General features: G+C 45.2%; 2 protein-coding genes across 2 annotated transcripts; one reads left to right on the top strand and one right to left on the bottom strand.

Moving 5' to 3' along the window:
• The first annotated feature begins 1,567 nt into the window (after window positions 1-1,567).
• Window positions 1,568-9,468, top strand: LOC138909947 (uncharacterized). Its single transcript, XM_070201162.1, has 2 exons — window positions 1,568-1,982; window positions 9,140-9,468. Exons 1-2 carry the CDS (start codon window positions 1,568-1,570, stop codon window positions 9,466-9,468), a joined length of 744 nt encoding a protein of 247 aa, XP_070057263.1.
• A 929-nt stretch (window positions 9,469-10,397) lies between these two features.
• LOC138909945 (serine/threonine-protein phosphatase 7 long form homolog) lies at window positions 10,398-11,285 on the bottom strand. The gene has a single exon (XM_070201161.1). It carries the CDS (start codon window positions 11,283-11,285, stop codon window positions 10,398-10,400), a length of 888 nt encoding a protein of 295 aa, XP_070057262.1.
• Between the last annotated feature and the right edge of the window lie 336 nt (window positions 11,286-11,621).

Below are 11,621 nucleotides of genomic sequence, written 5' to 3'. Positions count from 1 at the left end.
GCATATTTACTTTGGGACTATGGGCGTATTCCGGGAGATCCCCATGTACTGCATATTCATTTGAAACTACGGGACGGTATCCCGAGAGATTTCCCACTGTGTTTACCTTGTTTTGAGCCGAGGGCTCCCTTAACTGTTAAATTTTCAAAAATTTTCTTTAACTCTGTTATCGTAAATTCTACTTATATCTTTTACTGTTCAATTTATTATATTTATTCTGGTAGGGACTTGACCTGACCTCGTCACTACTCGACCGAGGTTAGGCTTGGCACTTACTGGGTACCATTGTGGTATACTCATGCCCTTCACTGCACATATTTTCTTGTGCAGATCCAGGTACGATCTATCGGCCTTGGGGTTAGTGCGTGCTGCTGATTCTAGGAGACTTCAAGGTACTTCTGCTTGCGTCAGCAGATCTTCGGAGTCCCCTTCTACTCCTTCGCCTAGATACTTTCTTTATTATCCTCAGACTTTTGTATAGAGCTACATAGATTATAGCAGCTTGTGACTTAGTGATATTCCGGGTCTTGGGAAATTATTTTGTATATGCCGAGTGGTACTACTCTTGGCTATTTATAATATGTTGTTTATCTTTAAAATGTTGGGTTTCTTTATTTTTTTGCAATATTAGGCTTACCTAGTCGTAAAGTTTAGGTGCCACCACGACACCTTACGGAGGGATAATTTGGGGTCGTGACAAGTTGGTATCAGAGCACTAGGTTCGTAGGCAGTCGCCAGTCACAAGCCGGTTTATTATAGTCCCACGGATCGGTGCGGAGACTTCCGTACTTATCTTCGGGAGGCTATGTAACTGTTAAGAACAATCACATTTCTTTGCTTTCCTTGTCGTGCGAGTTATTGACACCAAAAAAAAATAATCTAAGATTCAATTCTATTCTTTCTCACAGATGGTGAGGACCCGCAATGGGAGGACCAACGATCAGGCACCTCGAGCCCCCTGCTAGAGCCACCAGAGGCCGAGGTCGAGGTAGAAGACGACCACGCGGTGCAGCCCGAGCACCTGCGAGAGCTGCGTCAGAGGAGCCCCCAACAGCTCCAGCTGGATGGCCAACACCTGAGATCCCTATTGCTACTCCAGCCCTCCAAGAGACTTTAGCTCAATTCTTGAGCATGTTCAGCACTCTGGCTCAGGCCGGACTATTTCCGATATCTCCCGCTACATCTCAGGCCAGGGGGGGCATAGACTCCCGCAGCCCGCACTCCTGAGCAGAGGGTCCAGGTTGATCAGGCCCCAGAGTATATTCCTATGTCCCCAGTGGCTCCGGTTCAGCATGAGATCAGGGTAGCTGCTTCTGAGGCAGAGCAGCTCAGACTTGAGAGGTACAAGAAGTACCACCCACTTACTTTCAACGGACTAGCTTCAGATGATGCTCTGGGTTTTCTTGAGGAGTGTCATCGTATTCTCCGCACTATGGGCATTGTGAAGATGATTGGGGTTTCTTTCACCGCTTTCCAGCTGAGGGGATCAGCATATCAGTGGTGGCGTGCCTATGAGCTGAGTAGTCCGGACGAGGCAGCCTCACTCACTTGGACTCAGTTTTCAGAGATGTTCTTGCGTGAGTATGTTCCTCAGAGCCTCGGGTATGCTTGGCGTGCAGAGTTCGAGCAGTTGCGTCAGGGTTCTATGACTGTGTCAGAGTATGCATTCCATTTCAGTGGGTTAGCTCGCCATGCACCAGCTCTGGTTGCTACAGTCAGAGAGAGGGTTCCTCGCTTCATTGAGAGACTCCACCCTAGTATTCGGACTAGTATGGCCAGGGAGTTGGAGATGGACATCACTTATCAGCAGGCAATGTGCATTGCCAGGAGAGTGGAGGGCATGTTTGCCCGTGACCGAGAGGAGAGAGAGGCCAAGAGGTCTCGAGAGACTGGTCATTATTCAGGAGCTTGTGCACCAGTAGCACGCTATGGTAGGGGTTTTGTGAGTCACCCTGTTCATTCAGCTCTTCCAGCAGCCAGCGGTGTCCCAACTCCTCCTAGACCTCAGGAGCCATATTATGCACCGCCAGTATCTATTATGCCTCCTACTCGAGGTGCTATTACCGGCCAGTCCAGCAGGCCAGGTCTGAGTCAGTCTCAGCCATCGCGTCCTCCGAGAGGTTGTTTTGAGTGTGGTAACACTCGTCACCTGGTTAGAGATTGCCCCAAAGCCATGAGGGGTGCACCTCCACAGACTTATCAGCCTCCACGTGCTCCACCTGGTCCTCCGACCATTCTTCCAACACCAGCTGCCACCCCACCTCCTCAGCCAGCTCGAGGGGGAGGTTGGGGAGGTCGAGGTCGCCCTAGAGGGGGAGGCCATGCCAGGTACTATGCCCTTCCAGCCCGTTCAAAGGCTGTTGCTTTAGATTCAGTCATCGCAGGTATCGTCCCTGTCTGTCATAGGGATGCATCAGTATTATTTGACCAAGGCTCTACGTATTCATATGTGTCTTCTTATTTTGCTCCACATTTGGGGATATCTCGGGATTCTTTGAGTTCCCCTATTTATGTATCTACTCCTGTGGGAGATTCTCTCGTTGTGGACCGCGTATATCGGTCGTGTTTGATTGCTCTTAGTGGTTTTGAGACCAGAGCCGATTTGTTATTACTCAGTATGGTAGAGTTTGATGTTATCTTGGGCATGGACTGGTTGTCGCCCCATTATGCTATTCTTGATTGTCACGCTAAGACCGTGATGCTGGCTATGCCAGGTTTGCTGAGATTAGAATGGAGAGGTACCTTAGAGTATACTCCCCGCAGGGTCATTTCATTTCTTAAGGCTCAGCGAATGGTTGAGAAGGGGTGTGATGCGTATTTGGCCTATGTGAGAGATGTCAGTATTGATACCCCTACAGTGGAGTTAATTCCAGTAGTGAGGGACTTCCTAGATATGTTTCCAGCTGATCTTCCGGGCATGTCGCCTGACAGAGATATCGATTTCGGCATTGATTTGTTGCCGGGCACTCAGCCCATCTCTATTCCTCCATATCGTATGGCTCCTCCTGAATTAAAGGAGTTGAAGGAGCAGTTGCAGGAGTTGCTTGATAAGGGCTTCATTCGGCCCAGTGTGTCACCTTGGGGTGCTCCGATCTTATTTGTAAAGAAGAAAGATGGTTCTATGCGTATGTGTATTGATTATCAACAGTTGAACAAGGTTACAGTGAAAAACAGGTACCCATTGCCTCGTATTGATGACTTATTTGACCAGTTACAGGGTGTCAGGGTATTTTCCAAGATTGACTTGCGTTCTAGCTATCATCAGTTGAAGATTCGGGAGTCGGACATCCCGAAGACTGCTTTCAAGACCAGATATGGTCACTATGAGTTTCTTGTCATGTCTTTCGGTTTGACCAATACCCCAACAGCCTTTATGCATTTGATACATAGTGTATTCCGGCCTTATCTTGATTCTTTTATCATTGTGTTTATTGACGACATCCTGGTATATTCCCGGTCTCTAGAAGATCATGAGCAGCACTTGAGGACCGTGCTTCAGACTTTGAGGGAGAAGAGGTTGTATGCAAAATTTTCTAAATGTGAATTCTGGCTTGATTCAGTGGTATTCTTGGGCCACATAGTGTCTTGTGATGGGATCAAGGTAGATCCGAAGAAGGTGGAGGCAGTGCAGAGTTGGCCTAGACCGTCGTCAGCTATGGAGATCCGCAATTTCCTTGGTTTGGCAGGGTATTACCGTCGCTTTGTGGAGGGATTTTCATCCATTGCAGCACCTATGACCAGGCTGACCCAGAAGGGTGCTCCGTTCAGGTGGACCAAGGAGTGTGAGCAGAGCTTTCAGAAGCTCAAGACAACTTTGACTACAGCCCCAGTATTAGTATTGCCTACAAGTTCAGGGTCCTACACTGTCTATTGTGATGCCTCAAGGATTGGCCTTGGAGAGATATTGATGAAGGACAGTAGGGTAATTGCCTACGCGTTTAGACAGTTGAAGGTGCATGAGAAGAATTATCCAGTTCATGATCTCGAGTTAGCAGCTGTTGTCATTATTTGTACGGTGTTCCCTGTGAGATTTACATTGATCACCGGAGTTTGCAGTACTTGTCTAGGCAGAAGGACCTTAGTTTGCGTCAGCGGAGGTGGTTGGAGCTACTTAAAGACTATGATATCACTATATTATACCACCCGTGAAAGGCCAATGTAGTGGCCGACGCCTTGAGTCGCCGAGCAGAGAGTTTGGGGAGCTTGGCATATCTTTTGACAGCTGAGAGGCCCTTAGCCTTGGATGTTCAGGCCTTAGCCAACCAGTTCGTGAGATTGGATATTTCAGAGCGTAGCCGGGTATTAGCTTGTATGGTTGCTCGATCTTCTCTTTATGACCGTATCAGGGAGCGCCAGTAAGATGATCCTCATCTTCTAGTTCTTCAGGACAGGGTTCGGCGAGGTGATGCCAGAGATGTGACTATTGGCGATGACGGTGTGATGAGGATGCAGGGCCGGATCTGTGTGCCCAATGTAGATGGGCTTCGGGAGTTGATTCTTGAGGAGGCCCATAGCTCGCGGTACTCCATTCATCCCGGTGCCGCGAAGATGTACTAGGACTTGAGGCAGCACTATTGGTGGAGAAGAATGAAAAAAGATATAGTTAGGTTTGTGGCCAAGTGTCTCAACTGTCAGCAGGTTAAATATGAGCACCAGAGGCCGGGTGGATTACTTCATAGGTTAGAGATCCCAGAGTAGAAGTGGGAGCGGATCACCATGGACTTTGTAGTTGGACTTCCATGGACTTTGAGAAGGTTCGATACTATTTGGGTGATCGTGGATCGGCTGACCTAGTCAGCTCATTTTATTCCAGTGTTGACCACTTATTCTTCAAGAGGTTGGCTGAGATTTATATCAGAGAGATTGTCCGCCTTCATGGTATTCCAGTATCCATCATTTCAGACAGAGGTACACAGTTCACATTGCGGTTTTGGAGAGCCGTACAACATGAGTGGGGTACTAGGGTAGAGCTAAGCACATCCTTTCACCCTCAGACGGACGGGCAGTCCGAGCGCACGATTCAGATTCTTGAGGATATGCTCCGTGCTTGTGTGATGGAGTTTGGAGGGTCATGGGACCAATACTTGCCACTTGCAGAGTTCGCTTACAACAACAGTTATCAGTCCAGCATTCAGATGGCACCGTATGAGGCTTTGTATGGTAGGCGGTGCCGGTCTCCAGTGGGATGGTTTGAGCCGGGCGAGGCCTGATTGTTGGGCACAGATTTGGTCCAGGATGCCCTGGATAAGGTGAAGGTGATTCAGGAGAGACTTCGCACAGCCCAGTCTAGGCAGAAGAGTTATGCTGACCGTAAGGTTTGTGTTTTGGCATTTATGGTTCGTGAGCGGGTCTTGCTTCGGGTATCGCCTATGAAGGGTGTCATGAGGTTCGGGAAGAAGGGCAAGCTGAGCCCGAGGTTCATTGGTCCTTTTGAGATATTGCGGTGAGTTGGGGAGGTTGCTTATAAGCTTGCCTTGCCTCCCAGCCTAGCAGGAGTTCACCCGGTATTCCACGTGTCCATGCTCCGGAAGTATCACGGTGATCCGACTCATGTATTGGATTTCAGCTCAGTCCAGTTGGACAATGATCTATCTTATGTTGAGGAGCCAGTAGCCATTTTGGACAGGCAGGTCAGAAAGCTCAGGTCAAAGAATATTGCTTCAGTAAAGGTCCAGTGGAGGGGTCAGTCGGTCGAGGAGGCAACTTGGGAGACCGAGCAGGAAATGCGCAGCCAGTACCCTCATCTTTTCACTGTTTCAGGTATGTCTTTATACTCGTTCGAGGATGAACGATTGTTTTAAGAGGAGGAGGATGTAACGACCCGGCCGGTCATTTTGAGAGTAATAGCCCTGATCCCCTATTAACTGCTTTCCCCAAATCTTTTTCTACTATTGTGACTTGCTGGGATGATTGGTTTTGAGTTTCAGAGTGTTTTGGGACACTTAGTTCCTAAATGAGAGCTTAAGCCTTAGGATTTGGACCGTAGTCGGAACTGTGTGAATACGACTCCAGAATAGAATTCCGTCGGTTCCATTAGCTCCGTTAGGTGATTTTGGGTTTAGGAGCGTGTCCGGATTGTGTTTTGGAGGTTCGTAGCTCATTTAGGCTTGAAATGGCGCAAGTCGAATTTTTAGAGTTTTGGGCCGGTAGTAGAATTTTTGATATCGGGCTCGTTTTCCCATTACGGAAGTTGGAGTAGGTCCGTAATGTTGATTATGACTTGTGCGCAAAATTGGAGGCCAATCGGACGTGATTTGATAGGTTTCGACATCGGTTGTAGAATTTTGAAGTTTCAAGTTCTTTAAAATTAAATTGGAGGGTGATTCATGATTTTTGCATTGTTTGATGGGATTTGAGAGCCCGATTAAGTTCATATGGTGTTTTAGGATTGGTTGGTATGTTTGGTAGAGGTCCCGGGGGCCTCAGGTGTGTTTCGGATGTTTAACGGGAAGAAATTTGGACTTAGGAAAATCTGGTGCCTTTGCTGGTTCCGGTGTTTTGCACCTGCGGAAAATAGACCACAGATGCACGAGCCGCACATGCGAAGATGGAAGCACAGATGCGAGAAGTCGAGAGTTGGCCTGGGATCGCAGGTGCGAGGAAGTTCCGCATCTGCGATGCCCGCAAATGCGCAGGGCTGTTCGCAAATGCGTGAGTTGCACAGAAGCGGAAGGGATGTCCGCAGGCGCGAGTGCGCAGGTGCAGCCCTTTCGTCGCAGGTGCAAAGGCAGAGGGGTAAGTGAGTTGCGCAGATGCGCACGTTTTCCGCACAAGCGCACCCGCAGGTGCGAGCCCAGGTTCCGCAAGTGCGGAAATACCTAGGCAGTGATTAAAACCGAAGGGCTTCGCGATTTTTATCATTTTTGGCTTTGCAAACTCGGGCTAGGGCGATGTTTGAGAGAATTTTCGAGGCATTTCTTGAGGTAAGTTCCTTGATCTTATTTTTGGTCAATAATCTTGCCTTGCCATGTGTTTTCCCACCTAGTTAATGTGTATTTAAGGTGGAAATTGGAAGTTAGAGGCTAGGGATTTGGAAGTTTGAATTGTGGATTGGAGGACCATTTGGTGTCGGATTTTAGTAAATTTGATATGGTTAGACTCGTGAGTGAATGAGGTTTCTAGTTTCATAAATTTTTCGGGTTTCGATACGTGGGACATGGGCCTGGGGGCCGGGTTTGAGCCAATTTTGGGTTTTGGCCTAATTTTGTAGTTTTTCTTGTGGGATTCTTTCCATTAGCACATATTGATGATATTGTACTGTTTTGAATAGATTCGGGCCATTTGGAGTCAAATACTCGTGGCAAGAACGTGATATCGAGTTGATTTGAGCGGTTCGAGATAAGTGGCTTGCCTAACCTTGTGTTGGGGACTTCCCCCTTAGGATATCTTGATATTATTTGGTGTGTGGGCGCCATGTACATGAGGTGACAAGTAAGTACATGGGCTATTATTGCAAAAATCCTGTTTAACCTTTTTAAAATCATAAATTGTTTCTCTTATTAATTGTACTAATATGTTTAATTGTGTAGTTTAGACTAGAAAAGCATGCTTACGTGTTTTAACTGCCTAATTGACATTCTGTGCGTCATGTTCAGTTAAGTCCTTATTTGCCTTATTTGTGTCCAGTATAAACTGTATAACTCGATGTCATACCTGTCATTTCATCTTGTACTGCATATTTAGTTTGGGACTACGGGTGTATTCCGGGAGATCCCCCTGTACTGCATATTTACTTTGGGAATACTGACGTATTCCGGGAGATCCCCCTGTACTGCATATTTACTTTGGGACTACGGACGTATTCCGGGAGATCCCCTAGCACTGCATATTTACTTTGGGACTACAAACGTATTCCGGGAGATCCCCCTATACTGCATATTTACTTTGGGACTACGGACGTATTCCGGGAGATGCCCCAGCACAACATATTTACTTTGGGATTACGGACGTATTCCGGGAGATCCCCCTGTACTGCATATTCATGTGAAACTATGGGACGGTATCCCGAGAGATTTCCCACTGTGTTTACCTTGTTTTGAGACGAGGGCTCCCCTAACTGTTAAAATTTCAAAATATTTCTTTAACTGTGTTACCGTAAATTCTACTTATATCTTTTACTGTTCAATTTATTATATTTATTATGGTAGGGACTTGACCTGACCTCGTCACTACTCGACCGAGGTTAGGCTTGGCACTTACTGGGTACCATTGTGGTGTACTCATGCCCTTCCCTGCACATATTTTGTTGTGCAGATCCAGGTACGATCTATCGGCCTTGGGGTTAGTGCGTGCTGCTAATTCTAGGAGACTTCAAGGTACTTCTGCTTGCGTCCGCAGATCTTCGGAGTCTCCTTCTACTCCCTTGCCTAGATACTTTCTTTATTATCCTCAGACTTTTGTATAGAGCTACATACATTATAGCAGCTTGTGACTTAGTGATATTCCGGGTCTTAGGAAATTATTTTGTATATGCCGAGTGGTACTACTCTTGGCTATTTATAATATGTTGTTTATCTTTAAAATGTTGGGTTTCTTTATATTTTTTGCAATATTAGGCTTACCTAGTCGTAAAGTTTAGGTGCCACCACGACACCTTACGGAGGGATAATTTGGGGTCGTGACAATAACAGATCACCAAGAGTGTAAATTCAGGAGGCAAATGGAATTGATCAGGCAGGAAGACCAAGGAGCCTATACTTGGTTGATGCGACATGAGCTTGACAAGTGGACTTTGCATGCGGATGGTGGCAGAAGATGGGGAATTCTGACTACAAATATGTCTGAGTCTTTCAACAGGTTATTGAAGTCTGCACGTGGATTGCCTAATATTGCCATGGTGCGGATGTCATTCAAGTAGATGGCGGAGAGGTTTGTTGAAAGGTCTATAGGTGCATCCTCATTGATCGAAAGGGGTGTTGAATTCATGCCAATACCAATGAAAAGATTTGAGAAATACAGGAAGCGAGCACAATGGCACTCATTTTTGCAGTATTGCAACGAGCAAAATATTTTTGAAGTTCGCACCGCTATCCATCACAAATGGGGGAATAATACACACACCATCAATAAAGCCAGAAGGTTATGCTCTTGTGGTAAATGGTCCATATATCACATGCCATGAAGTGATTTCAACATACAGGTTTCGCGGCAACGATGTACGTTGATAAAGAATATAGTATTGCTGCATACTTAAACACCTATAGTGGACAGCTACAGCCAGTGGGTGCTGAGCATTATTGGCCGCCGGAACCATTTAAAATGGTGTGTAACAGGGAGTATGTGCGTCAACGACAAGTGCAGAAAAGAACGCATATACGGAACCAAATGGATGTTGGTAATACCGTTTATGCACGTAAATGTGGCATATGTTCCCAAACAGGACATGACCGCCGTAAATGTCCTTCAGCTGGTTTGGGTAGTGGTGGTAATTCATCTCCCGTTGGAAGTTCATCCAATGTGCCAATTTAAATATATGTAAATGTTCAGCTTGAAAAATGTATGAAATAAAATTATGATTCCAATGGGGTTAAATCCAATTGATATTTAGCATTATTACTTCAGTACAACAATTTAGCATACACCCCAAGAAAAAAAACAATAGTCATTCGCCATTATCGTCGCTGTCTGGAACGATTTCAATGTCACTGTCTTCATCTTCTTCGTGAACATTGTGTATGTAGCCCTCGGGACCAAGGGCATCATAATCTAGGCCCCAATTGACACACATTTCTCGTATTTCATCGCTGTCATCAATAATACCACTTGCTTGATTTCTACAACAATATGGGACTCCGACGTCCAACGTCTGTGGTAGAAACTTAGGTAGTCCCTCCCACTTGACAACTATTGGGAAAACAGGACAATCATTGTCTCTATGTAATTTTTCATTTTCGAATAAATCCCAATACTGATCCTCCGTTCTTCCCAGGTAGTTAAGATCATCCATTGCATGATAAACAACTAGTGCCTTTTCCATCTCTATAATCTCCTTCATCAAATGCCTAATCACTTCTCGTTCATCTTTGTGCGTGTTTGTTAGGAAGGTAGCAGATAGTGCTTGTGGAACAACAAGCCCATGCCAACGACATAGTACTTCATAATCACATCGTTTTGAATAAAGGGGAACCCATTGTAGTTTTTCTCCCCAAATTCGCATACCTTCAGGCTTTGTAGAATGCGCTTCCCCCTTAATAATGTGCCCTGCAACTTTGAGATCAGTGTGTATATTAATAGGCTTATTTTCCAAGGGACGCAAAACACCATACCACTTGCCATCAACCAAGTCAGTATAGCAACCTAGCATATTTTTATCAAGGTAGGGATCGATAGTGTTAAGACTTGTTCCATGGGGATCTGTTGAACTACCTTTACCTTTCTGCCTCTTTTTGAACCAATTATTAAATGTTAGTGGCATTTTTAAATGGATATTGTAATATTTCTTCAAATGGTCTTTGAATACAAATGTCTTGGTTTAGTTTAAGAAGTTGTCTTATACCCCAAAGAATCATTATCAAGAATCCGGCAATGTCTCGCTGGGTGCCCATGCTCGCCTGGCACATCTGCCTATACAAGAAACCAAGAACAGCTGCACCCCAGCTGTAACCAGGTAAACCATCTAGACGCTCAAGATGATGAAGAAATCTCAAGCTAACTAGGTTTCCCGAAGTGTTCGGGAACAATACCTCTCCAAACATAAGTAGCATCAACAATCTCGTGTACCGGTTAATATGAAGATCCGGTGTATCATCCGTAATGTCCGCATGCATCACCTCTAGATGCAGCCGGACGGGCATCAACTGCAGACGACTAGCCCCAACCAATGCAGCCTCCTCCGCTGGCTGGAAACTGGTGAGCCGCTGCAACATCTCCAGGTACTGCAATCCCGTATAATCTCGGAGAGCATGCAGTAAAGCTACAGGATGTTCATCAACCGACAGCCTATACAGAACCTCCACATCCTGAAGCGTGATAGTAGCCTCGCCAATGGGTAAATGAAATGTGTGCGTCTCCGGTCGCCACTGCTCTATCAAAGCCGTGATCAACGACCAATCCAGTTGCAATCGGCCGATCTCAATAATCATAGGATTGCCCATATCCTGAAGGCGTCTGACTATACGGGGATGGAGATGGTGGGCCCTAAGAAAGTCCCACGTATCATCTACTCGTCTAGCATGGAACGTCTGGGCCAATAACTGCCCCTCCCATATGTACGAAGACCTATGCTCAGCCTGTAGCAATAGTAGCTCTAGCGAGGCAGGTCCGAGATGCACATGCGGAACCTCCATGACGACTAGTGTAAATTGAATAATATTAATTAAAGTATTTTTCTTTTTCATTGCTTAACATCTTTAAATGTATTGCAATATCTTTAATATTAAAATTTATTCGATATTTTTACTATATTGTTAATTCAGTTAATACATTTTCTATATTATAATTTTATATTTTATATGTTAGTTTATTATTTTATATGTTACTTTAATATTTTATATGTTAGTTTACTATTTAATATGTTTGTTTCTTATTTTATATGTTATTTTATTGTTTTATATGTTTGTTTATTATTTTATATGTTAGTTTATTATTTTATATGTTAGATTATTATTTTATATGCTAGTTTA

The sequence above is a fragment of the Nicotiana tomentosiformis genome, chromosome 4 (assembly GCF_000390325.3).
Source record: "Nicotiana tomentosiformis chromosome 4, ASM39032v3, whole genome shotgun sequence".
Classification (NCBI taxonomy): Eukaryota; Viridiplantae; Streptophyta; class Magnoliopsida; order Solanales; family Solanaceae; genus Nicotiana; species Nicotiana tomentosiformis.
Note: the sequence above shows the minus strand (reverse complement) of the source record. Positions and strands in the feature narration are given on the sequence as shown.